Source organism: Strix uralensis, chromosome 8 (genome assembly GCF_047716275.1).
Source record: "Strix uralensis isolate ZFMK-TIS-50842 chromosome 8, bStrUra1, whole genome shotgun sequence".
NCBI lineage: Eukaryota > Metazoa > Chordata > Aves > Strigiformes > Strigidae > Strix > Strix uralensis.
Genome location: NC_133979.1, coordinates 12,485,485 through 12,513,120, shown reverse-complemented (window position 1 = coordinate 12,513,120; position 27,636 = coordinate 12,485,485). Strand labels below are relative to the sequence as shown.

General features: G+C 43.8%; 1 protein-coding gene across 4 annotated transcripts; it reads left to right on the top strand.

Moving 5' to 3' along the window:
• Positions 1–1,368: 1,368 nt before the first annotated feature.
• On the top strand, positions 1,369–27,565 carry KDM4A (lysine demethylase 4A). Of its 4 annotated transcripts, none has more exons than XM_074876224.1 (22): positions 1,369–1,433; positions 1,845–1,997; positions 2,236–2,411; positions 3,439–3,553; positions 4,393–4,586; positions 6,084–6,133; positions 6,665–6,768; positions 7,831–7,968; positions 8,883–9,133; positions 9,893–10,083; positions 11,359–11,723; positions 13,367–13,487; positions 14,078–14,256; positions 17,141–17,345; positions 17,637–17,713; positions 18,457–18,512; positions 19,326–19,434; positions 20,407–20,595; positions 21,292–21,462; positions 21,955–22,074; positions 22,712–22,804; positions 23,895–27,565. In XM_074876224.1, exons 2-22 carry the CDS (start codon positions 1,860–1,862, stop codon positions 24,033–24,035), a joined length of 3,183 nt encoding a protein of 1,060 aa, XP_074732325.1. In that variant the 5' UTR covers positions 1,369–1,433; positions 1,845–1,859; the 3' UTR covers positions 24,036–27,565. The 4 variants fall into 4 exon arrangements, with proteins under 4 accessions (XP_074732325.1, XP_074732324.1, XP_074732327.1 ...); XM_074876223.1 differs by having other exon boundaries at positions 1,397–1,512; XM_074876225.1 differs by lacking the exons at positions 1,369–1,433; positions 1,845–1,997; positions 2,236–2,411 and adding an exon at positions 2,491–2,876.
• The last annotated feature ends 71 nt before the right edge of the window (positions 27,566–27,636 follow it).

Below are 27,636 nucleotides of genomic sequence, written 5' to 3'. Positions count from 1 at the left end.
CAATTGGGAGGCTGAGCAGGTCAGGGGGGCAGCAGACCACAGAAAATATGGGTTGGAGTGATGTTTTTGTAAGACTTTCGGGGCTGCTGCGTGCCCATAGCATGACTGAAGGAAAAAATATCAGGAGCAGCACACGGTGAAATTAAGGTTTTCAGGCACGAGGGACAGATTGTTGTCTCTGAGGAGGGTTACTAGCTCTTTCGGGTGGGCTGTGCTTACTTTGAAGGTTGCCTATTGGCACTTAAAAGATTTTAAAAGCATTTAGCCCAACAGGATCTGTGAAAATCGCAGCCAGTCCCTGCCCAGGGGAGGTCAGTATCCCTAGACGGGCTCTGCCAAGCGCTCAGCCTTGTCCACACTTGCAAGCATTTGCTGCTGCAGCTGCACTGTCAGCTCCCAACCCTCAGCACAACGCCGGCGGATTATCGACAACGGACGCTGGCCACGGGGACACTTTTCCACGTTCCGAGCTGACCGGTCTGTGCTGGCAAAACCTGCTCGCGTGGGCCGGGCCTGGCGCCGGCCCAGCCCCAGGTTGCCTTTGGTGCCAGAAGTTTGCTTGGTATCAAATTCTACTTTGGCTTTGCTTGCACACAGAAATTGTAGGAGTATAATTAGCTCGGTTAATGCGCTCGATTGGCACATGCCTATTGTGTGTCACCATCCAGCGCCCGAAGCCCATTAGCTCACTAGAGCACCCATTTACACAGGATTAACGCCTAACGTCGCGCTAAGCGCCTACACGACCAGGTGGCTCCGGGTGCCCCGCCGGTGCTGCGGAGGCCCCCGGGGCTCCCCGGGCCACCGGGGCCCGGGCCCAGCCGCCTTCGCCGGCCGCTCGGGGCGGGCCCCGGGCCCCTGCACCCGGGACTGCCCGCTGCAGCTCGGCATAGCTGCCAGCAAAGGGGCGAGGCTCCTGCCCCCGGCCGGCCCGGCCCGGCCCGGCCTCTCCCCTGAGGGCAGCACCGGAAGCCCCGCGGAGCCCGGGCCTGCCCGGGGCCGTTGTCAGGCCGTGCCGTCGCGCTGCCCTCGGGCCTGGCCTCTCCCCCCACCCCCGGGCAGGTGCCTCTGGGGACCCGGGGGCGGAGCGGGGGTGGGTGGTCCCGCCCGCCGGGGGGGCCCCGGCCCGGCCCGGCCCCGCTGGGAGCCTCGAGCAGGCCCGAGCCACCGCCCCCCAGCGGCTGCCGGCCCGGCCCTCGGCCCGTCCGCCTAGCAACCGCCCCGCTCCCGGCCTCCTGATTCGCTGGCCCGTCCCGGCCGGCCGTCGAATTCCTATTGGCTGCGAAGCGAGAGAGGGCAGCGATTGGCTGCGGCGGCGGAGGCGGGGCGGGCGGTGGAGGGGAAGGGGGCGGGCCGGGGTGGCAGGGCGGGGCTCGGGCGGTGGGGAACGGCCGCGGTGGCGTCGGCGGCCTGCCGGACTCATTGGGCGCGTGGTGCGGAGGGATACGGCGGCCGGGCGTTGGATCGGGGGGGGAGGGCGGAGGCGGCGAAGAAGAGGGACGCCCTGCTGACGTGAGCACGCCGGGCGGGGTCTCGGACCCCTCCGCGTCGGAACGGGCTCGCCCCGGCCGGGGAGGGGGGAGAAGGGGGGGGAGGGGCGTAAATCGGTGGCGTTCTCCGCCGTGAGGAGGAAAGAGAGCCGTGGTCCTGACGGGCAGGCGCCCTCCGCCAATGGGGCGGCAGGGCTGGTGCGGACCCCGCGGCGATTGGCCGGCGGGCGGAGAGGGCGGGGCATGCGTGCGCGACGGGGCCCGCCCGGAGCGGCGGGGCGGGGCGGCGTGGGGGAGGGGTGCGCGGGGTGACCCGCCCCCCCCTCCCCCCCATACCCCCCCTCCTCCGTGCAGGGCCGGCCCGGCAACATGGCCTCGGAGCTGGAGAGCCTCAACCCCAGCGCGCGGATCATGACCTTCCGCCCCACCATGGAGCAGTTCCGGGACTTCAGCCGGTACATCGCCTACGTGGAGTCGCAGGGCGCCCACCGCGCCGGGCTGGCCAAGGTGCGACCCCCCCTCGCCCTCCCGGGCGGAGGCCGCGCACCGGGCCCGGGCCTCGTCCGCCGAGCGGGGCCGGGCCGCCTCCGCCCTTTGTTTACCCCGCAGCGCCGGTGGGGCGGGCGTGCCCCGGCCGGGGAGGGGGGGGGGTGGTTCAGCCCGACTTCCCCAAGTTTGACGCTTTCCCCGGCAGCGCCCTGCCCGGTGAGCTCGGCGCTTAACGGGTGCGTTTTGCTTCCTGCAGATAGTTCCTCCGAAGGAGTGGAAGCCGCGGCGGTGCTACGATGACATCGACGAGCTCGTCATCCCGGCGCCCATCCAGCAGGTGGTGACGGGGCAGTCCGGCCTCTTCACCCAGTACAACATCCAGAAGAAGGCCATGACGGTCCGCGAGTTCCGGAGGATCGCCAACAGCGACAAGTATGCCCGCGCCGCCGTGCAGATGGTTACTGCGGGGTAGCAGATAGCGACTTGCCCGAGTTCCCCGGGGCCAGGTCCTCGCCTCGGGCCGGTGCCGGTCAGAGGCGTGGACGTCACACCCTGAGCAGACGAGGTGTGCGTGTAACGCCGGCTGTGCGGATGGGCACCCTCGTCGCTGGTGTCATCTGGAGAGAGAGAGGATGCGTAATGCCAGCAGAACTTTTTGTTCCCGCTGTGGACTCCTGTCTGTTTGGCCCCAGTAGCTAGACCATCGAAATGCTTGCTGAGTAGAGTAGTAGAGAAAGGAATGTTCTTGATGTGAAAAAGGAGACACAGAAAAGATCACTTTGAAAGGAGTTTCAGCAAAACAGCCTTTGAAATAACTGTTTAGAAATAGCATTGGAATTGCCAGCAGCAGTCAGTCCACTGAAGCTTATTTTGTCTTGCAAGAGCAGTACACATCAGGTATTTTAGGACTCTGTTTGTCTAATAGAATAATTTAATGATAATTACTCTTTTATGCTATATATGTAATTGTCTGGAATATATATATATTTATGCAAACACATTAAATAGGTGTTAGAATGTAAATTTGATCCCCCAGTGCTGCACAAAGAGGTCAGTATATAGTTAGCAGGGAATGGACATCAGGAGCAGATATTTTGTTGGTAAACTGAGCACGCTTGACCAGGTTCCTAGCATTTCTGGTTCTGACTACATCCATCCTTGCTAAGTAGCAGCAACTAGAAAGTGAAATTGTTCTGACCTGAGAGAAGCGCACAAAGCAAAAATGAAAGTAAACTGAGAAATGGGAAAAGCAGTTTTCTTCCTGATCCTTTGTTCCCAAGTCTCACAGGAACAGAGCTGCGGCTGTTGTCATTGCTGTTCTGGGAGGCAGGGGTCTGGCTGTTAACGTGCATTAGGTATTTTTATTGTAGCTTTAGATTCTTTCAGTGGTGGAAAACGTTGTTTTAGATTCGTCAAGTATCAAACTGCAAAGTCTTTAGTGTCTTTGTTGTTTTTTCAGGTACTGCACACCCCGCTACACGGACTTTGAAGACCTTGAACGAAAATACTGGAAGAACCTTACGTTCAATGCTCCCATCTACGGTGCTGATGTTAACGGCACACTTTATGACAAGGTGAGAAGACTCTTTTGGTTTTCAAGTAACAGTTATCACTGTATATTGCATTCTATAAATATTAATATAGTATTTGACTCTTCACTTTCAGAAAGAGTTAATGATAGTCTTAGCAGAGCTCCAGCTTCTGGAGTAGGCAGGAACACAATAAACTGTACGTTTATAACATACTCTCCAGATAGTTAAAGAAGGCAAATAGAGGTAACGTTCCAAGGGACCTCTGTTAGTGCCTCAGTGTAGTACCGTTTAGTTCAAGAAAGCAAAACCAACTGTTGCGTAAGTGTTGCTTTTATACTGCTTTGCTCTGAAAGGTGTATGAGAGTTGTGTTGATCAGTTAACACACACTGCTTTGATATCCATTAATGTGTGTATTTTTGTGGGACAGCTCTGTAGCCATTATGTTTTAGGATGATAAACATTAGAAAAGGGTATGCATTCTACTTGCTAGTCTCCTACATTATGATTTACTCTTTTAAAAGATGTTTGGAATGAAAAGTGTTTCTGCTCAAGAGGGTTCAGACATCAGCTCAAGCTTGCACTTGTTGTTCTCTTCTCTGTAAAGTCTGTAGCTTCATGATTATTTCTCCTTCTTAACCATTATATTGGCTGATTACTAGCCACCCTTATGGAGGAAAAAAAAGTTAACAATCGGTACATAAGCTAACACCATCCAAAACTTTTGTTTTGGGTGCACTAGCTAATGATTTGAGCTATGCCAGTAGATGATTTGTCTTGATGTGCTGTTTCACAAGAGTGTGATAGCTTCTGCAACTGTCATCTTAGTTGTGTGGTTCTGTACTTCATAATGTTTGTTTAACATGAGGCTTGTGTTTTGCAGGATGTAGATGCATGGAATATTGGCAGATTGAACACAATCCTGGATATTGTGGAGAATGAAAGCGGCATAACCATTGAAGGAGTGAATACTCCTTACCTATATTTTGGCATGTGGAAAACTTCCTTTGCTTGGCATACCGAGGACATGGATCTCTACAGTATTAATTACTTGCATTTTGGGGAACCCAAGTCATGGTAAGATTTTCTAGGGAAGCTTCTACATGTAAGAGAAACAATACCACAAAATATTGGAGTCAAAGTCATGGAGTTACGAGAGTTGACTAAAGGAATTACCATTCCTCCGATATTGCACTGCAGTTGTATCTGATGATCACTAGACAAGATGATCACTGACAAGATCACTAGAAATCTGTAAGGAACTGCAAAGCAGTGCGTGTCCTCAGTAACATTTGTATGTTACATTACCTTCTAGAAAGTCCATTTACTGTCCTGATGTAAAGAGTTCTTCAGAATTATAATATAGGGTGGACGCTCTCTGCTGCAATAGGGCCAGAACTTGGAAAACTTGGTTATGATTTCCTGAGGCTCTAAAATAACCATACAGAAGTAATATTCCTGTTGTCACGCAGGCACTAGGGGAACCGGCAATTTTTAACAGACTTTGAAATGTAGCTATTTATCATAGTTTTAAAAGGAGGCTAGTGGATCTTGCTGAGTGGTTTGTCCAGTGTCTGAGCTTTCATGATTGTTTTTAGGGGAGGCTCCCAGATTTTTCTGTAGCATGGGTTGCATTTTAAGAGTGAATCATTCCCTTCTGTTCACAAATAAATTTCTCAAGCAACTTCAACAATTGTTTCCATGGCACTTTTGTTGGAAACTATAATTTTTGGCCGCCTTTTAATACAACTTTGAAGTCAAAAATAATAGCTAGTGCCATGTGACCAGTGAACAACCCCATGCAGTGGCAGTATGGGAACATGAAACAGAATAGTTCAGTCAGATAAACCTTTTGGCCATTGTTTCTCTTACAGTAGTACATGGACGAAGTTAATTTTACTGATACCTTGGTCTGATTTGTTTAACAAGGAGCACCATCAAGAATATAGCAATCTATTCCAGAGCGAAAGCAAGTTAAGTAGGTGGTTTTTATTTACTGTAGTCAAACCAAGAAGTTTTGTGGCTCCCATAAAAAGGTGCATACAGAGAAAGAGACGTAGCCCTAAAGAGCACAGTGCAAGTGGTGCACATGTTAAGGATGTGGCATTGTGTCTGACTTTGTCCCATCTTGGTCTGAGCAGCTGAAAGAGGTGATTCCATTTTCTCTCTTGCTCTCTGTTCCTCCTTGCACTGAGCATACTAGTGATTGCATGGCCGTGAACTGAGACGGGTCAGAAAGTGCTCTTCCCTTTCTTCTCGCAATTCATGTTTTGCTGTGCAAATCTGCTAGTTAAATACATCAGACTTTTTACTTCCTTGACTGCTTAAGCAAAAGTCAGTGGACCAGATGGTCAGCTTTTGGCTCTTGATTTTTCTTGGGATAGAGAGATAAAAGTCCTTGATAAAGATTTTTAGCTTTATATCATCAAACTTTGAAAGAGACAGTGTAGAGATGGAGGATTGATTATTTTTTTTTAAGTAATTCATGCCTTGAAGCCTGTTTATGATTTCCAGTCAAACTCTCAGATTTTGTCATGTCACTTGAACTTAACAGACTTGTTCTTATGACTGCAGGTACTCCATCCCTCCAGAGCATGGGAAGCGTCTGGAGAGACTTGCAAAAGGTAATTGGGTGATTCATGTCCTGCCTCTTGCAGAAGGTGGGATGAACAGCTTCAAGGGGTTTGAGCTCTTTTAGAGTACGACACGCCTGGAATGTTTGTAAGAGCACAGGCTGGCACGACTGAACTGATAATTTGCCTTTTAGAATACAGATTATATCATTCCTGAGTGATTGTTTATAGTATAGACACAAGAGAAATGTCACAGTACGAATAACGCAGTTGTGGTCTGTCTAACCTTTAATGAGAAAATTCTTAACTATTGATTATTAGAACTGGAAGGTTATAGCCGAGGGAAGATCGTTCTATGTGCAGTCTTTTATGCTCTTTCAAACTGGCGTCTGTTAAAGATAAATCTCCAGGAGTTTCCTTTTTTTTCAGAATGCAAGCTAGCACACTTCATATAAGGTGGTCTGTACTTGTAGGCCTAGGGGAAAAATACTGTTTAGACAATAACTTTTCTAAAAATTACTGAAAAATTAGCTTAGTTCACAGCAGAATGGTAACATCTCTCCTCGCCTTTATTTTAAACAGGTTTCTTTCCAGGAAGTGCTCAAAGCTGTGAAGCATTTCTCCGTCACAAGATGACACTCATCTCTCCATCAATTCTGAAGAAATACGGCATCCCATTTGATAAGGTATAGAAGAGTAATCACAGTTATACCAGCTCAGTCAAGAGGTTCATTCAGCCCTGTCTCATCTCTAACAGCAGCCAATAGCAAATGCTTAGAGAGGGAAATAGGAACAGGAAGGGTATAAGCCAATCCTTTCCCACTGTGCCTCCATTTATCTGGCAGTTGGGGCCTGAAAGAGTTTGAGACTGAAAAACCTGTCAAGGACTGTTGGAGACAAAGGCTCTGTCTTCTGTGATTTTTATTTTTTTTTTTAAACTTACAGCTATATACACCGTGCTGTGTTAGATTAACTTCACTGCTTAGTTGTGTATTAAGTGAAGAGAGATTGTTCTTTTTTTGTTTCAGATATGTCCCCTGATAATTGCTTTTGTTGTGATCTGCTTCCTCAGTAGAAAATATGGCTTGTTGCCTATTTTTTTTTTATTACATTAATAACTATAGACTTCCTTACTTTCTCAGGTGATAAGCTGCCACCCCTGCTCCCCACACACACATATTGAAGAACTAGTCTTTGAGTCCTTATTCAGAAGTACTGTCACATATGTGTGGGCAGCTCAAGGGTTTTGTTGTCATGAACCTTTGTTAGACAGTGGGGAAGTGTTGGAAGAGCAGCAGTGGAAGGCTGACAGAGTTGTACTTGAATATGAACACCAAAAGAAAACAGTAAATTTCCAAGCTGTATGTGGATAGAAATTTTACTTGGCCTTGGATACTGTTCAGCCAAACTTGTAGCTGATACAGATAAGTACCTGTATGACCTTTAGATAGCTTGTCACAGAGTATTTTATATGTATAACCACTCTGTGCTCTTTTGACCAGTTGTGTTGTGTTTTAGTAAGACTGTTATGTTGCTTTCCAGTAAACAGATATTTAACATAAATAGGAGAATAGTGAAGCTAAGTATCAAGTCAGTCCACTGCAGCATGTAACTGCAACCATCATCTGTGGGTGGGGGTTTCAGATACGCTACAAGAGGGGTACAGGAGCTCTTTTTATTCAGACCCAGCAAGCAGACTCTTTAAGTTGTGAATAACATAACAATGCAGTGTCTCAATTTTCTTCTAGGTGACACAGGAGGCTGGAGAGTTCATGATAACCTTTCCTTATAGCTATCATGCTGGCTTTAATCATGGCTTTAACTGTGCTGAATCTACCAACTTTGCCACTCTTCGGTGGATCGAGTACGGGAAGCAGTCTGTGCTGGTCAGTGGTCTGTTGTCATCCTATTGCATACAAATAACCTAATGCTCTGCTGCTCATTAAGCCCTCCGTGTTTGCTCTAAGGGAGTGAATTCAGTGCTTTGTCCATTTAAGATGTGATGTTTGCTTTCTGATACGGTAACAATGTCCAGCCAGGCTCCTGTTTCATGTCCTTTTTTTCAACTGTGGATAACATATAACATGTTTTTTAGCTTTCTGTAGATCAAGCGAGGCTTCAAAGCAGGGGACTGGTTGTCTTTCCAAAGATGAAAGGGTGTGCTTGGTGGTCTCATCAGTATTTTGTCTTATATTTTAACTATTATATGTTGACTGTTTAGCCTGGAAGTAAGACTTCGGTAACTTAAGTCCCATATCAAAATAAGTATCTTGATGAAACCTTTAGACTCGGTAGTGTTATATCCCTGTAGAGGTGCCTTACAAACATGGGTTATGTTTTCAGAAGTTACACTGAAGTGAATGCTTTGAAGCACTGGTTGTAACCATGCCCAGATGAGGGGAACCTCTACTGCTCTGGGTAGGCGTGGAGTTTGTATGGCTCAGACTTCCTCATTATAGTCTCTGGTTTTGCTGGCTGTTCTTGTATGAGCTCATCTTAAAACAGTCAGCTTCTACCAGCAACTCTAAATAAGCTGGTGAGCTTCTTTCTTAGTTACTGTGATAACATCTGGTTTTCTGTTTTGTTGTTTTTGCTGGCTTTTCTGCCCAGTTTTTTGTAACTTAATATATGCCCTTTTGATTTCCTGGGAAAGAGTCTTGAGAGTTCTGAGGCTCAATTATGTGTAACTGTGGGATTTTTTTTTTTTCTTCAGTTAAGCTCCTGGAAGCAAAGTGATACAGGAATGCAGAGTAAAATTGTTGAGCATGTGGCCTTACTTGAATATTTTCTGTGACTTCAGTGCTCGTGTCGGAAGGACATGGTGAAGATCTCCATGGATGTGTTTGTGAGGAAGTACCAGCCAGATCGTTACAAGCTTTGGAAAGCCGGGAAGGATGTGACTGTCATTGACCATGCTCTTCCAACCCCAGAGGCGGCAGAGTTCCTTAAAGGGGATCTCATGCAAAAAGTCAAGAATGGGAAACAGTGTGCTGAGGAAATGGAAACAGGAGAGATGTGTAAAGAGGAAGTGGACAGGGACGAGACAAAAAGGTAGTGCTTTATATAGTCCTCTGTTTTTCTATTGGATTATTAGAAATTGGACCCAGCTGCAATTGAATATTTGCCATTCTGGTAGACCAACACCGGTCAGTTAGCAGTAATATGTTTTCTTGGGAATAGGGTTTACTCTTTTTTTTTTTTTTTTTTTAACTATCTGAGTCCACGTGGATGATGGTCCGTGGTAGACAGGAAATGCACCAGCTTGGAAGGTAGTTCTTTGTCTTTGGACAGACATCCAAAGCCTGTATTGGAAGTGTGCACCGTACACTGGGAGACCAGAAGAGAAGGGGGGTGTATTGGGATCACGGGACAGTACTTGCTAGCGAGTTCCGGTACTATCGGTACTGCAAGCTACGGCATCAGTCTGCAGTTCCTGGTTGCTGAAGGTGGACAGGCTAATCCTCTTGCATTTTGCAGTTAAATCTTTTTTAGCCAGTGTCGGTGATGGGTTTTTTTGTTGTTGTTTTGGGTTTTGTTTTGAAGTTTTTTTTTGTTTAAGGTAAAGAATGCCTGGCTAGAACACAGCTGCTTAATACATGATTAACAGGTGCTAAGGAGTCATCCCTAAGGATTACTGACTCTGCTTCTGTAAAGGCAAAGAAAACACTTCAGAAAAATTTGGAAACTTTGGCTTGCTAGATGCTGTCTTATAAAACACTGATCCAAACCGGACTGTATTTTGTGCATCCAGACAGCAATTCAACACGCTTATGTGTTTGGTAACCTGACATACGAATTTGTCTTCTGCAGCATCCCCAAGCATCGCATAGGCACAAAAAGGCACAGGGTCTGCCTGGAAGTGCCTCAGGAGGTGAGTGAGAGTGAGGCCTTCCCCAAGGAGGAGCTGAGCTCCACACAGTATGAAGCGGACATGGCAGAGCCTAGTGAGAGACCTACGAGTGAACTTGTGCAACAAGGTGAACAAAGGCTCAAGCTTCCAGGTAACAGTGTGTCAAGCTTTATCCTGGTACAAGGGGACAGGGTAGTATTCTTCAGGGAGAGAAGCTGCTAGAGCTGAATCTGGGGCACTCTTTTGTATGATGCTAGTTGGTAGGGTGTTGTCATGTCCAAAAAAGCAGACGCTAGTTTTTCAGATCCATGACAAGCACTTCAGAAATTTACTGTCATGAGACTTGAGGTAGTACCATTTGATTTTTTTCAAGGCCAAAGAGTGTATCTGAAACAATTTAGGTTGTGCCCTTTAAACTTCTCTGACACTTCTGCCACTGGTTTAAGTAAATGAAGTGACCACAGTTTGAATTGTTGGCTTTTGTGGCCTATCTGTGGAGGACTCCCCAGTGGGAATTATATGAAAAAATGCTGGGGGAGAGCAAAGGTGTAGGCAGCCATCTAGTAGCTGCTTCAAGACTGACTGACCAGGTAGGTCATGGGGATGTTGCCTTTCAGCTGAATTAAAGGGAGCAGGAGTATTGATTGAGACTTGCTTAAGAAATTGGTGTTTCTAGCTTTTGATTTTTGCTCTTTATTTTTGCCTGCCTGCATACAGAAATGTATTGGGTGCCTCAGTAGCCTAAGGTCCTCTGTACCCCTGTTGTGTAATGTGACCTGATCATAGAAATTGCTTAGTAAAATGTATGCAGACTTCCTGGTAGTGTGGGGCTTGTATGCTGTATAGATGTTTTATTTGTGGTTTTGTAACAAGTAGGCTGGAGGAAAATTAATGTGGCTTGTAATGGGTCAGTTATCCTTGCTCTTAAGGGAGGAGCAAGGGGCCTGTGGAACAATACAAGAACAGGGCAAACATATGTGATGCTTCCTTCTAGTATTCTGTTTTCCAACCCGTTGCAGTTTGTATTTAGTAATCTTCTATTGGTTTGTGGGTTTTCTATTTTTCTTATATTAGGTCTCCCGTGAACCCTTGTAACTACTTACCCACAGCATCATGTGGCCAGGAGTTGGGCTGTTTAGCTGCACTCTATAAAGGATCATCTCTGTTTATTTTGAACTCTCTGCTGGTTTTGTTTGATATACCATAGTTCTTGTACTGGAAGAGGCAATGAGTAAAGACTTCTATTCTCTCTCTAAGCCACCCATGATTTTATAGGTGTTTGAATTAGTGATCTACTCTTTACATGGCAATGTTGCTTTTTTGTGTGTAGTAGTTTGCTTTCCTGTTTGGCTTTGTGCAAATGGTTGCACAAATGTTCTCTCTGCTGCCCAGACTTTAGAAAAAGTCAGTGTATCCTTTCTTCTAGATCATGTGGACTCAGCCAGATTTGAAGAACTGAAAACAGTGAAGCTTGAAGAAGAGGAGGAGGAAGAAGAACAAGAAGCAGCTGCATTGGATCTCTCCATTTCACATGCTTCAAATTCCACTTCAGTGTTGCCAACTTCAAAGCAGAGCACAACGTCCAGTGTTCAGTCCAGCTCGCCTGCGTATTCTGGTTCTTCAGACTCTGAATCGACTGATCTGTTGGCAAAACGAACTCTTCCTGGGCCAGCTGGGGTGCTTACGGTCCATAGCTACGCTAAAGGGGATGCCAGCGGATCTGACAATGAACAGACATCAGGAAAGAAAGCCAGTGCCACAGCCAGTGTGAATGAGCAAGAACTGGCAGAGGTATGAATGGCAAGAGTACTGAAAGCTTAAGGGCTGTGTTACGTGCTCATGGATTTGCTGTGACAAAACTTCCTGTCCATGCAGATTATGTTTTCGTTCCACTGGTGTTTGCGTAGCAGGTTGCTTAGTTGTTAATGTGGTTTTTAATACCTATGGCTTTTGCTAAACAAACAAGAATTAAGATGAAAGTCTTATACGCTTACCTCTTCTAGAAAACAAGGAAATCCCTTGTTTTGAGAACTTCTCTAAATTATCTAAGTGATTTAAGGGAAAGGGTAGCTTGGTGGTTTTGACATAATAGTGTTACAGGCTCATTCAGGTCCTTTTATAGTAATAGACACCTATTTGTACCTAAAATGAATCTAGTTCAATCCAGCCTTTATTACAAACACATTAATATGTTTGAGGGTTTTTTAAATATAAAATCACATACATGTGTATATCTGTGTGTCCTTTTTAAAAGAAGAAATGACGGAACAAAAATTATTGGTTGGGAGAATAAATCTGAGTGTTTAAGAACTGCCAATGAATGGTTATTAGACAACCCAAGAGAAGGGTGTAATAGCTAAAATCTTTCCTGGTGGTGTCTTTTCAAATTATTTTGCTTCCCTCGTTAAACCTGTGTTTAGAGAGTGGGAGGCTGATAATGATTATCATTTTACAGGGAAAAGTTGAAATTTTGAATGGGTGTAGATTGTTTTTCCCAGTATGGTGTATTTTGAAACAAATTTTCCATCAGATGGTAACTGGGAATGCTAATTTCCATTTGAATAAAAGCATTTCTGTTTCTTAGAATTCTTGTATCCAACTCTGTGTAGGAGATCAGAGATAATGATTGTTATGCTCTCTCCTGGCTTCTTTTATGAAAAGAAGAGATTTAAAAAGATGTAAGATGCATTTAATCTTAAGATTTGCTTCTGCTCTTAAAGGAATAACAGATTAAAAAAAAAGGGGGGGAGGTCTTATCTACTGAGAGACTTCCTGGGCTGTTAAAATCATTGCCTTTATTGTCTTGCTTGTCAGGTTAGTAGTAATTTTGTCAGCATGTCACTTGCTTTTACATAAGGCTAAGGGAACATGAAGTAAATATTGTAGTCTCCTTCCAGTCTGTCTGGAAAGACATCAATGCAAGTAATATGCAGAGAGAGTGAAAGTTTTCTTCATTTAAAACAAACTTGTTAGTTCAAGAATGAACTCCGTAATTTTATTTTATTATTTTTTATTTTTAAATTTGGAATTTTTAAGTTGATGCACAAACTGAGGATTTCTCCAGAGTGGGTGAGACTTTTTATCATGGCTCTTCCAAGCTGAACCATTCAACTCACCTTTCTTTGTTTCTGTCTTTTACACAATACTTATATAAACAGACTTGCGTGAAAAGCTGTGCTGGGACCTGTGAAAAGTCTGTATTCTAATGGCTCAACAGAGCTAGTACAGCTCTATCTGGTGTTCTTTAGCAGAAGTGCTGCAAGCAGTTCTTTCAAAAACAGCTAGTTTAGAGCTGAAGTTAGTTTGTTAAAAATAAAACCGTAGAAGCATGTGTGCATTTTGTGGAGGTTTCTTTAAGTTCAAGATAAATTCCTTTAAAATAATGTCAAAAGGACGCACGCTAATTGACTGCTGAATTGCTTCTCCTTGTCCAGGTAGCGAAGGAGTACATAAGATCAATGAAGGAAAATAAGAAGTCCAAGGGTCGTCGCCAGCCGTTGAGCAAGCTCCCACGCCATCACCCGCTTTTGGTTAAAGACTGCATTAGTGATGATGGTAAGTAAGCCTTGTGCTCTTTGGGAAATTGTAGAGAGGGTCTCAGCTTCTGTGGACAGCGTGAGGTATTCTCTTAAGTAACTGGCAATAAACAGGAGTCAGCATTGCAGACAAGGTTCTTACCTAATTTTTTTTGTGCTTGCATCATTAAACTTTTCTCTTAAATGGTGTCATCTTTCTTTCCTTTTCCATTCTTTGGAAAGTCACAACTCTGAAATGAAAATTAAACCAGTATGAGAGTGTTGCATAATTGTGTCTGCCTTAGAGCATTCCAGTAATTGATGTAAATACTCCTGTTTTTTAAAAAAAACCAAAACCAACACCAGCTTCTTTGGCTGACAGCCTAGTCTTGACATAATTTGGAGCCGGTGCTGTTCTCGCCCCCTAAGCCTCTCTTGTGTATTCACAATTATTTGATTAGTAGAAGCCTCTTAAAAAGGAGACCAAATTACTGGCTCCCATCACCCTTCTGACCATTTGATTTCTGGCAGTCTTACGTTCATGTCCATTCATAACTTCTTGCCTTACTTAGTTTCATTTGCAAGAAGGTAAGGACATATAATAGCTGAGTTAATGATCTCTCATTGCAGAGGCATCAGAGCAACTAACTCCTGAAGAAGAGGCTGAGGAGACAGAAGCATGGGCCAAGCCACTTAGCCAGCTGTGGCAGAATCGGCCACCAAATTTTGAGGCCGAAAAAGAATACAATCGGACCATGGCTCAGCAGTCTCCTTACTGTGCTGTTTGTATGCTCTTCCAGACGTATCAGGTATGTAGACCAAGTCTGTTAATGTTATAGAGATAACTGAATAGGTTGCCACTGTGATGCATAGTTAAATGCCATTTTACATATTGCCACTTAACAAAAGGTGTATCAGTGTTGCAGTCTTCCTGAGGAACTGTTCTGGGAGAGCACAACTGAGTGAACCTCACCACAGCTGTGATGGCCTGCCTGTGGGTTCCCAGGGCTTGCCCAGCTGTTCAGCAGAAGCTTTTGTGTTCTGTGGCTTTTGCTCAAACCACAGAATGGAGCTTGAATGTTGCTGGAGCTGACTATAAAATCCCATTTCTCTTTTCCAGGCTGACACCTTCACTTCTACGCTTGTTTAAAAAACACTTGAAATCCACTCATAGCACGTGGTCTTTGGGGAGCTGGCAAGGAACAAAACCTTTCACTTAAAAGGATTTAGGGTTGTGTTTGTGGATGGCATAGATAGAAAGCTGTCTTTCCTTGGAGTATATCCATATTGACAGTAGCTATGGCCTGTGAAAATGTGCTTTGACAAAGCGCAGCTGTAGCAGTGCATAGCTTAGGATGGGTTGCAGAACCCCTTGGCCATGTTGACTAAATGCTTAGGCAGGAGTCCCACACTGAATTTTTTGCTGTGCCTAAGCTATGCAATTTTAAGGTAGCTTGAATAGTTGTCTGGTTGTGTATTGGATCTGCAGCTTAGAGATAGTTTGTCCCTTCCCATACGCTACGGGTATTTGATTCATTTGAGATCACTGTACGATTATGGTGGCACTAGAAGCATGTTCACCACAGTTTTGGAAATAAAGACCTCAAATTTTTGTTGAGGGTTTATATTGCATATAGTTCGTAATTTTTATGAAAACCGTCGACCATATTTCTGTTTGATCTTGCTATTTCTGCCTGAGAGGAGGTTCTTGTTAGGACTGCTAATTCTGCATAGAAGCTGCATAGTACACGGGGATTTCTCTAGTGCTGACAGTGTATAAAGTTAACAATTTGAGGACAGTTTAAGTTCTGTTGGTTTCTTTTTTGAGTTCTAAATGCTATTAAGTAGAAAACTCTGGCTGCAGGTTTTCAAATGTCTGTCTACACCAGGCAGTGAAGCAGAAACTCTTCCAAGATTTGGGCTGTGGTTAGGGTGTTTGTTCCAGCTTGAGAAAGTCTATAGCAAGTCTGGGAACTCACTTCAGTTACCCATTCAAATAAAAAATTGGCATAAAATGCCAGACAAATATTCACTTTCCCTTTGTGAAGAAGAAAAGTATCTAGCTGCTTGGAAAAAGAAGTTGCATTTTCTTTTAACTTTGTTATAGATTTCCTTCAGTCGTTTGGTCTTTTTCTTGATGTGCAATGTTCAGTGTAAATCAGTAAGTTTTATAGAATCTGAATAATCAAGATTTGTTGAAAACATGTAAGTTTCCTTCCAACTGTGATCCTTACCTGGACTTTTTTTTTCTACCTTTTGATGCGCTGTAGGAGGGACAGTGCAGCTTCATTCTGCTACTTCAATTTCCACTAATAATATTTTTAAAAGATTAGGCAAGCTACTTTTGTGGTGGCCTGTGAGGTACAAAAGATGGTTTGAAATACTTCTTCAGAGAGAAAGATTCATTTCTATTTAGCTGTTAAGAAGGGTAACTTGAATGGAAGAATATTTCTGTAACTTTACATGTAATTGCTGTTTGGTTTGACATCGATTTAGATGAATAAATTATAAAAGATTAGCGTGAAAGTCTCCTGAGCTTTAACTGGGAAACTGCAGTTTTAGTCTGCTTGTTTTCTAGAAACAAATTAGTTTCAAAGCCCATTAGACTTGTTCAGAACTATGCTAGGAAAAAATAATGGCGATTGCAGTAGATGTCTATTTGTGTGATTGCAATCCTTCCCTACTGAGGTAAGATGAACGTACAAAGTTGGATAGCAGTGTTATGATCCTCTCTGTTAGGGGGTGGGTGGATGTGGCAGAGCTGTTGCCCACAGAGCATGGGGTGGGCTTAGTGATTCCATCTCTTCAATCAGAAGTGATGCACTTTGATGTGTATCTTGTTGCTCATCAGAGGGATGCAGTTCAAACCTTACATTTAGCCATTTGGGTAGAAAATAATTTTATTCTGAGGCTGTAGTAGCAGAGGATTTGATAAATGTCGTGGTTTAAACCCAGCCAGCAGCCAAACACCATGCAGCTGCTCGCTCACCGTCCCCACCCCTGGGGAGCGGGGGAGTGAGTTGGAGAGGTAAGGGTAAGGAGACTCGTAGGTTGAGATAAAAACAATTTAATAATTGAAATTTTAAAGAGTTTAATAATTATGATAGTAATAATAGAAAATACAAATGAGTAATGCACAATGTGATTGCTCAATGCCTGCTGACTGATGCCCAGCCTGTTCCTGGCTAACAGTCCCAGAGAAGAGAGAATTTTGAAACCACTGTCCTGAAAACCCAAGTTTCCCTGTCAACCCTTATCTACATACTGAGCATAACATTAGATGATATGGAATATTCCGTTGTCCAGTTTGGGTCTGTTGTTTTGGCTGTGCTCCCCCCCTGCTTCTTGTACACCTGCACACTAGCAGGACATGAGAAGTTGGAAAGTCCTTGGTCTCTTAGCAACAACTAAAAACATCAGTACATTATCAACATTCTTCTCATATCAAATCCCATACTGAATCCAAAACAGAGCACTATTCTAGCTACTAAGGAGGAAGGAAAAAAAAGCAATTAGCTCTATCCCAGCCAAAACCAGGACAATAAACTAACTGTATTTTCCTACTAACTCTTCATCTTTCAGCACCCTAGTTCTTTCTTTAAACTGGATTTTATGTATGAAATAATGGACGAGTAAAGATGATGTGAGATGTTTTTACTTGTAAAACTTAATTTCCGTGTCCATCCCTTATAGGCAGAGTGTGGAGGCAACAGTCAAAACTCTGGAGTAACTCCAGCTGCTGTGGGTGGGAAGATCCGAACCAAACCCCTGATTCCTGAAATGTGCTTTACGACAACTGGCTGCAGCACTGACCTCAATCTTTCAACCCCCTACTTAGAGGAAGATGGAACCAGTGTACTCATCACCTGCAGGAACTGCCATGTCTGTGTTCATGCGAGTGAGTGCACCTAGACTTAATCCTAAACTCTAGTGTTCTCTGTAGTAAGTCTGTACATCATAGAAAGCCTCTACTGGTCTGTTTAATGTACAAATAGACCAAGTTCAGGCCTTATCTGAGTGGTATGTACTTGAGCACTCGCCATTGAAATATGGAGTTGGCAGCATGGATAACTTCAAATATACAGCATTGTCCTGAGGCTCATTGGTTTGAATTCATCCTTTACTTCTGGGCCCTAGGTAAAGGGGCCTGAGTTTAAGTAAGCTCTTAAGCAAGATGTGTCTGTTCTAGGTTGTTACGGTGTATCCCCTGACAAGGCCACCGAAGACTGGATGTGCTCCAGGTGTACAGAAAATGCCTTAGAAGAGGTAAAGTTTCTCATAAGATTCTCACAGATGGAGTCTGGTACATCTGGGAACTGGGCTTCCAAGTTAATTTCCATAGTGGTTTGCTCTTGTTTTTTAATTCTCTTCTGTGAAACAAAGGCAATTTGAAGAATGTTTAGGAGCCCATTTCTTGTGTTTTGGTGCTTTTTAAGCCATAGTGATAGAATCCTTTTAACTAGTGCAAAGCTGTTGAGCTCGCTTGAGTCATATGGAAGATGTTTTGCATGAATGTGGAAATAGCTCCGTTGTCTGTCTTAATTTACACTAGCTACTCTTTCTAAAACAGAAAGTAACTTCTGTTTATAACTAGGGAGGTGGCACATGTGAAGGAGGCAAGAAGAATGGGATTCCCTCAAAGCTATATAGACTTTAGATCAGCAGAACAGGTCAACCTTTTGAATTTGCTAGTGTTTGTTCCAGATCCTTTTACACATCCTCAAAGGACATGGGGTATTACAGTTGTAAAAGGAACCTACAACAAACAAGTTGAATAAGTCTTCAGTGGTAGGTCTGCCTTCCTTTCAGCAGAGTTGCAGTCTCTATTTGTTGCCCTAAGGGCAGCAGCTTTTGAGAGCTAAAGGGCTGATCTGTACAAGGTAGTTAGCTCTCTTCTGACAGTGAAACTATTTTCTTCCTCTGGACATGTATTTTGAGGAGGAAGTTCTGAAGCAAGTGTACTGCTCTGGACTTCACTCTTTCAGCTAATGCTTTCTTCCTTCTGCCAGGACTGCTGTTTGTGTTCATTACGAGGAGGAGCACTGCAGAGAGCCAATGATGACAAGTGAGTGTTCCAGATTTTTTAACCTTAAGGGAGAAGCTCAATTCCTAAGTAGCTGAGGGTAAGCTAGTAAAGACAATGTCTGCATTTGGTGTAACGCAGTAACCAACAACACCTTTCATACTTTGTGTTACTGGGGCAGCTGTGGTAAAGTGTGTTCATTGTGTTCACATGCAGCAATCATCATCTCTTCAGGTAATGCCTTGCTCTCATTCTGTTGACAGCAGCTGTTAATTGCTTTGCATTTTATAGTACCACATAAAAATAAGGTTCCTGATGATATAATACCTCTCAGTACCTTCTCAGAGAGGATTTTGATTTCTCCCTGTAATGTGTGGTGGTGATGGAGAAAAAGGACCACCATATTTTTAAGTAGCACAACATACTGAAGTTCAGGGTCCCTCTGCAGCAGGTATACTGTATACAACTGCCTGTCCTGTGTCCTTTGGTGTGGTGGATTGTCTGAAGTTATTTGACAGCAGTAGGACAGACTTGTAGCACTATGAAGTAACTGAAACTTGGCCTCCAGAAACTTTGGGGATGTCATACAGAGCCTCAACCTATCAGGCAGGCTTCTATAATGCAGGTATGCAGCCAGCACAAGGCACACTAAATTGCTCTCCTGTTAAGCCTGTTAGTAGTAGATTGGAAGTATGAAGAAGTGTTGGTTTTGCCCCACATGTGCTCTGTTACTAGTAGTAGGCTATTTATTGTCGTTTATATTGCAAACTTCAACAGAACTCTATTTACTTTAAACTCCAAAGTGTCCTCTGGCCTAACGCATGTTAATTTCTTTCCCCACTTCTGTCCTGGCAGGTGGGTTCATGTGATGTGTGCTGTAGCTGTACTGGAGGCAAAATTTGTGAACATTGCAGAGCGGAGTCCTGTAGATGTTGGCAAAATCCCCCTGCAACGTTTCAGACTGGTAAGGATCACCTGTGCTTCACTGGTGGAGTTTGAAAGTGTCTCTCCAGTCCATTCAGAATCAGGGAGACTTTGCTTATCCCTTGAAACCCAAGTCATCTCCTCTCCAGACTGAGCAATTTAATCTGCTCTGTTCTTTGTATGGGAAATGGCAATTGCCCCTGGTGCAACTTTTTGAACCTTTCACTGTTATAATGCATGTTTATTCAGATCAGGAGCCATCAAGGGGAGCACACTTTTCAGTATGTGGCAAATGCCATTTTATACAGTGATGTAATGGTGATGTTTCTTTTGTTTGTTATTTTTCTAATCCCTATTATTTAATTTAACTTGCTTTACTGACTGCTCTTAAGCACTGAGATGCTTCAGGATACGCAAGGCATTTGTATAATGGTTGAATGTCTTCAGCAAGAAAGCAACTGTACTTTAACTCTTGTAACAGCCCAGTGTTGAGGGGAAAATTATTTTAACTGCTTTGCATATGCTATTGTATTACAGATAACATTCTTCTTCTACAACAGCCCATCAGGCCTGACCCAAGTGTAATTGGGTCATTGATAGTAATGATAGAATTACAACTGTTGCTTCTGTGGTCTTTGCCCATTATTCTAATCTTGTTGCTTGTCTTTGTGTAACTTAATCACCAAGTACTGAAAAGCCCTGTTGGCTTTAGAGCATTGTAGGCCGATTTAATCCAAGATCTCCCATTGCTAGTATCCTTGGGTCACATGCTTTGTGCGTGTTGAGCTGGTAGATATTTAATGTACATTTTTCATCTATGGGGTTACTTTTAAATTTATTAATTACTGCCTTGTCATAAACTAGAACTGGTAGCTTTCTGCTTCTTTTTAGTAAGAAATTAGCAGTGCTGTCACAGAGAGTAAATGGCATAGTATCAGACTCTTAGACCAGATAGCCCTTTGTGTGGGATAAAAACTAGTAAAACCAATAACCTCTAGTTTCCTGTCCACAGAAATGCATCTTCTGCAAGAAACGAAGAAAGAGAATTGCGGGTTGCTGTGTACAGTGCTCACATGGTCGGTGTCCCACATCCTTTCATGTCAGCTGTGCCCAAGCAGCAGGAGTCATGATGCAGCCTGATGACTGGCCATTTGTTGTCTTCATTACCTGCTTCAGGCATAAGATTCCATCTCAGGCAGAGGTGAGTAGGTGTATGGGTCCCAGGGTTTGAACTGCAGTATCTTGGAGGGACTGAAAAAGTTTTAGATTGTGTCTTTCTTTTAAAACTTCATTGAAGGCTTGGCTCTCTGTGTTCAGTATAATCTAACAGTGTTGGTCTTGGATTCTGATCTCAACCTTGCTGCTACTCTGAGTGATCTTAGTCAGGTCCTTTATTGTGTTTTGGTTTGCAGCCCAGAAGGACTGAGAGCATTACATCCCTCCTGTGGCTGTTGTAATGAGGAATAATAGTGGGGTTTATGCTGTGATACTTAATATGCGGGAGTTAGTGCTGGGACTCCAGCAGGCTGCATGAGTGGTCATAGAATTTCATGTTTAAGTGATTGATTCGTTTATAAAGTTCCCATGTAGCACTTTTAGCCATCAAAACCACAACGGTCTGTTAAAGAATATTTACTGTAAAGCCCTTGCATTGCTCTGAAAAATGAGAGCTTAATTTACTAAGTAAATTAAGGACAGCAGCATATAACAGATTAGGCTTTAAGCATTTGAAATTCCAGAGGCAGAACTTTTCTAAAAATGCTGCTGATGGTGTCTTGAGCAGAGTTACTCACCTGAACTAAAATATTTTTCTTCCTCGTCTGCCAGCACTGGAGCTATGGTCCTCAACACATTCTTTATTGAGTCATTGTGTAAAAAGTGATTTTTGTCTTCTCAGCGAGCAAAGGCTGCACTCCAGGATCTGTCACCTGGGCAGATAGTCATCAGCAAGCACAAGAATGGTCGCTTCTATCAATGTGAAGTGGTCAGCCTTGCAAAAGAGACTTTCTACGAGGTCAACTTCGATGATGGCTCCTTCAGCGATAACCTGTATCCAGAGGACATCGTGGTACGTTCTGCAGTGGGAGCCTTGCCCCAGTAGAGGGCACATGATGCGAGTCAGTTCTTGCTGCTGCAGAGCAGAGACACGAGGGGATTTGGTAATTGTTCCAACCCCAGGTCGAGTTGTGGCTGAGATGTGCTGCAAGATGGCCTTAGGGGTGTTACCTGAGACTGACTTAACTGAGGGCACACAGGAACAAGTGTAACAGGGAGTGCAGCTAACCTTTGGCTGCTTAGCAGCAGTAGGTCTGAAGGAAAGCTTGCTGATACTCACATACCATTCCTGCATGAAGTACTTTGAAGTTGGGCCTGCTGTTGGGATTTAAATACAGATGACATAGATGGATGTCTCTCAGCCTAGTTCTCCATCCCTAAAATGGAATAGTCATTGGGGTGGTGTGCAGTGTGACTGGGATGGACTGCCCCGTGCTGAATCTTCACATAAGGAAGCTGCTTACCCTTCTCTTTGCCTCTCCCACCTTCCTCCTTTATGCTGTAGAGTCGAGACTGCCTTCAGTTAGGCCCACCTGCTGAAGGGGAAGTTGTACAGGTGAGATGGACAGATGGACAAGTTTATGGAGCCAAGTTTGTCGCATCACATGCCATCCAGATGTACCAGGTACAGAATTCTCTGAAAATTCAACATTCATAACAAGTGGATCATGTCAATAGGGCTGTTCTCAAAGCCAGCAGGGCTGTAGGGGAGTCATGCTTAAACACATCAGGGGAAGTTACTCAGTGTTATCAGCAATGCCAGGTGCTGGTAACAGTTGCTGGAGTTAAGAGCAAAGTGATGCTTGTATCTCTACTTATATCTGGCTACCTACTTGAAAGCGTCAGCTTCTGAAAAATTGGTGGTCTGCAGTTCTTCAGCAGACTCTGTTTCTGTAGCTTAAACTACTTAAAATAAGCGTGGGTTTGCTTTTCTCTGTTTAGTGAGAGTACATCATGCCTTGTACACTTCCAAAGGGATGAATGTTCAGAATGTATTGAAGTGACCAGCCAGACTGTCTTGTCAGGTGGTACAAGAATATCCCAAAACTTGCTGGGCTACTTTTTACTGTCATGGGACTGGTAAAGTTTTGGTTGAAGTCTGTTGCAGTGTACGCACCTGCATATGTATCTTATAAAATTCAAGTGGTAAAAGGTTATTTCATTAGAGGCCTCTGTGAGGAGGAGACGGCAAGTTCTGGGTAGCTGTGGGAGGGTTCTAACTTCTGAGACTTCTGGCAGAACAACTTCTGGTTTTCTTCTAGGTGGAATTTGAAGATGGGTCACAGCTGATGGTGAAAAGGGATGACGTGTATACTCTTGAAGAGGAGCTTCCTAAGAGAGTGAAGTCAAGGCTGGTAGGTAACCAGGGTGCAAACTTCTGAAGAAGCTCATTTAACTTAATTTGTCCTTGAGCAGCAAGCTGAGTCCGTGGCAGCAAAAGATTACAATCTGATGCTCTCCTCAATCGTTGCAAAGTTAGTAGTTGGTAGTTGATCAGACTATAAAAGCAAAGTGCTGTCTTATTCTGGAGAGATGTTAATTCTCCTTCTGCAGAGACAGGAGTTTATAGCATAGAGTCACTGTTTGGGACAGCATGTTAATACCCTTTAGTGCCTGTATTTGTAAGTCTCATTGTCTGTTCCCATTGCAAAGAATGGCCAGGTTCCTTCACTTACCTGTTGTTCTGAAAAGCTCTTAATAGGCTGGCATTGAGAGCTGGCCATTTTTAAAAATTGTAAAATAATTCAGGTGGGAAAGGACCTCTGCGGGTCTCTGCTCTAGGCACCTGTTCCAAGCAGGGGTAACCTTGAAGTCAGACAGGGTTGCTCAGAGCTCTCTTCAGTCAAGTTTTGATTATTTCCAAGGATGGAGATCCCACAGCCCCTTTGGGTCCCTGTTCTATTGCTTTATGGTTCCTGCTATAAAAAAATGTAACTGTGGACAGCATGCTAAGGTATTTTGCTTTACGGTATGATCATGCATACCCTAATGCAGAACCTGCTGGCAGGCACACAGGATGTTAGAGGTTTAAGAAAGAATGTATCATAGCTAAATCCTGTGACCAGGTGTTTAAACATGCCTGCTCCATAAGACACAAAATGTACTAGACTGCTTGAAAGTTGGAACAGATGAGTGTGTTTCTTCCTTCAAGAAAGTGACTTAAATTACATTTAAAAAAAAAAAAAGAAACAAACTGAAATTAGCTACTCAGTTAAATTTGAAACCTGTGATTCTTCAGACCTCTAATTACAGTTCACTTAAACTTATCCCCAGACTTTTAAATCCGGTTTCTTAAATATTTTTTTTTCTTGTATTTGGTTGATTTTTGAAGAAGGCTGAACATTCCCAAGTGTCCTGACTTGGTTCTTTCTTACATGCAGTAGGAGGATGTGGAGGCAGGGGTTTGATCTATGTTCCAGTGACTAATTCTGTTTTTTCTCTTAGTCAATAGCTTCAGATATGCGCTTCACAGAGATCTTCGCAGAGAAGGAGGTCAGACAAGAGAGGAAGAGACAAAGAGTGATCAATTCACGCTACCGTGAAGATTACATTGAACCTGCATTGTACCGGGCCATCATGGAGTAAGCGCTGCCTGTGGCAGAGGAAGATGATGCCCACCTCCCCCAAGGATTTAAACGCTCCAGTACAACAGGCCATATTTGGATGCTTCGAATCCAGGGTTTTTTTTGTTTTGTTTTTTAAGGAAGCTAAAAAGCTGATGCTCTGCAGTAGCTGAAAGGCAGCTGTTGGATAGTGAAACAGATCCCATTTGCTGAAGCTGATGCCTGCAGACTCCTGGTCTGAAGTTGGGTCCTTATTGAATAAGCCAGTTTGGGGGTGTTGCTCTCATCTCGTCGAGCAATCTTGCTTTTTTATTAGAGACAATTCTGACAGGTGGCAAACTCTATTGGGAGTTTTACCCAGGAATCTTGGCAGCTGCAGAATAGTATGGTCTATTGTTTAATTGAGTAATGTTCCTGATTTTTGGGAGTCTCCCTGGTGATCACACCTGGGCTTGAGCAGGCAGTATTACTGGTGCTTGAAATTGAACCTCTTTTTATATTTATATCCATCTTTTTGTTGCAAGCAGCTTCAGTCTCTTGTTTCTCAGCATCTCCTTTCTGAGGGTTGAGCTGTAGGCTGTTCAGATCCAAGCAGACAGGAGGTGCTTGTGTGAACAGGTGAAATGTGAAATTGAATCCTATAGGGCAAATTATTTAACCCTCCATTTAATATTTTTGTTCTGATACTTATTTTGACTTAATCATAAGTTTAACTGTAATAGTATGTGCCTCAGAATCCATGAGATCTGTCGAGCCCTGCACAGTGCAGCCTTCTAACAAGAAAACGCATTCAGCTCCCAAAGAGTTTCTTTTGAGTTTCTCCCCACCCACTCTAAGGCAATAATGACCAAAGGACAGAGTCCTGATTCTCCCTTCTTGAAATCCAAGCATCACAGTATTGGGGATGACAGGGCAGTGGTATCTGAAGCAGTGCAGTACCTCTTCGATGGCAGCACTGTCTGTCATGTGGCCGCAGGCTTGTGCTTACAACAGCAGATGCTGGGTCTGAGACAGATAAAGCAGGCACTGAACTGTATGTATTACTGAAAGGCTGTGCAATGCTCTTCTGAAGCAGGAGTGCTGCTGGGTTGCTGTCTGGCAAAGGTTACCGCAGCACTTCTGTAGAGTGTTAGGAGGGCACCTCTCAGTTGTGTTGGAGAGAACTTGCTGCCCCAGCAATAGGAAGCTGAGTTAAGCTGGGTAGTAGGTGTACCCAGAAGATGTGCCAACTTGCTCCTAGTAACTTAAGCATTAATACACCACAGTAGGAGCTGTGTAAATACCTGTTCCTTTCCCATTCTGTAGGAAAGGGATTTTAGGCTATGGAGCAGACTGGCCACCTTTTTGCATGAAATGATGGGGTGACTTTTCCTGCTGGAGAAAATTAGGGTTACATGTTCTCCAGCAATAGTTCAAGAGGAGAATTTTCTAATTCAGACCTAATGCATCCCTGCTTCTATAGGGACATGGCAATGTGTCTGCAAAGTCTGGATTTGTAACTTCTTTTCCTTTTGTTACCTAGGAATGCTATAAACCAAACTCTTCTGAAACCCCTGGTGCATTTGTGATTAGCAATAAAATGTAGTATTGTGTAGTGATACAAGTCTTGATCAGAAAAGAAATAAACTACAACTTTTATAAAGAAAATCTTACTTATCCCTACATTTTTATAGGGTCACAAGGCTGATATGAGTAGCAAAGATTTGCACAACCACTGTTTTGCATAGAGGTATTCTGTCCCATTTTCGTGGTGGAATACCTTGTTCATCAGTATTGGAAGGCTTAAATAGATTCTGAAAGGAGATAGTGGCTTTCCTTTGTGGGTTTTTTTTCTTTTTTCCATGTCCAAAACTCCTGGTCTCAGGGTATTAAGTCACTTTCTGATGAATGGGATAGTTGACTTGATAAAACTAGGATCTGTTAAGACTGGAGTCTAGTAGCTGCAGTTACTCTGGTCTAGGCAATGGGAATGAAACTGCACTTTGACAGCTTAGCTTGTACGTAAGCCTCTCTGAAGTGATGTGCTGTGAGCAAACGTGGAGAAGAGCTGGCAGGACCTTAGCAAACTTGCCTCTCTTCTGTCAGCACATCTTAAGATTTGGTATTAACTTCTCATAGGCTATACACTACCTGTATGTTACTGAAAAACATACTCTTCGTATCATCTGCCATTCTGCCTCCAGAGAAAAGGTGCCTGTGTTCAGGCTTTCTTCCCAAACTGCCATGTAACTTAAATGCACCTTTTAGATGCCACATGCTACCTGTGCTGCAAACACCTGGCTCAACAGCTTCATCCTAAAATGATGACCTAGTACAAAACAGCTGGATTTGTTTGGAATGCTGTTGTTCAACTGCAACAGGTTTTGCCACCCACCTCTAACAGTATTGAGTGACTTTCAAGAGCTCCTATGCCTAGTATTTGTTCTGGAAGAGGGGCTTTGTTATATTTTATATGTTTTCTGTGGGCTCCAGATCTACTCTTGTCAGTTGGCTGCACTGTGTTGGAAACCGCTGCCATCCTGCACTCTGAGACAAAGGGCCTTCCCAATTTTGCCGCCGGTTCTTGTGCTGCACTGTTCAAATGTGAGCATACTTTACCTACTGCAGTGATTGAACTGCGTTTTGGCTTCTCTTCATGAACTTAAACTTGGTGACCCTGATGTTTGAGGGGTCTATATTATTTGACTTTGCAAAAACAATTGGTTTTATGGCTTGAAGTATTACAGGTAGCAATAAAAGCTCTTTACAGGGCAGCTGTCTCAAAGGTACATATGCTTTCCGTTACCTGTACTTTGATCTTGACTGATGATAATTTCTCCAGTGGTTTGTTTTTGGAAGGATATTTATCCCTGTTACAGCATCATTCCAGTGAGGGCAGGGTGCTGCCAGAGTATCAGCTAGGCAGGTGCTTCTTGAATGTGTTCAGCAGGAAATCATGCTCAATGTATGCCCCACAGGAGCTCTGATGACCCTTCCTTGGGTCCATTGCATGTGATGCTGCAGGCAGTAGACCTCCTCACTTCACTTTTCATGAAGCTTCCATCTGTGACTGGTTCAGGTTGGACCCATAAATAACATTTTTAGTATAAATAAATAGTGGCTTGCCCGTAATTCAAGATGAGCTTGGCAAGCCAGTGATTACTTTTTATAAGGTTTAAAAAGGTGACTATTCTTTGTAAAGCACCTGATTGCAGTAATGTTTCTGCCTGTGGCTGGACTTCTAGGAGACCTTTTTCTCCATCAGCAGACCCCTCAGATGACCAGAGACAGTACCATCAGTAGTAGGACCCATTCTTCTTGCTCCTTCTCTCTCTTCCCAGTGTTTTGAGCTGGGTTGAATTGATTCTGCACTGTTGGGGGAGCGTAGCCACATATCCCAAGGCTTCCAGTGCATCTCTGTTCTTCCATTCTCTAACTGGGCTCCTGTTGTCTGACATGTCTGCAGTTGTGCTTGTTTTTTTTAATGCAAACATGAGATGAAATCAAGACTCTGGTAGCCTGTATGTTGTTTTCAATTTGGTCAAGTAATAAATCTAATTTCAAAATGGACAATCTGTAGACTAATTTAAGAACTAAAACAATGTAACTTGGAAATTCTCATCATGCTTCTTATTTTTCTATTG

Excerpts from the sequence above, each read along its gene's own strand:
- KDM4A (XM_074876224.1), top strand. The coding sequence starts at position 1,860 with ATGGCCTCGGAGCTGGAGAGCCTCAACCCCAGCGCGCGGATCATGACC. Across the intron at positions 1,998-2,235 it reads ACCGCGCCGGGCTGGCCAAG|ATAGTTCCTCCGAAGGAGTG; the intron begins GTGCGACCCCCC and ends TGCTTCCTGCAG. Across the intron at positions 22,805-23,894 it reads AGAGAGTGAAGTCAAGGCTG|TCAATAGCTTCAGATATGCG; the intron begins GTAGGTAACCAG and ends TTTTTCTCTTAG.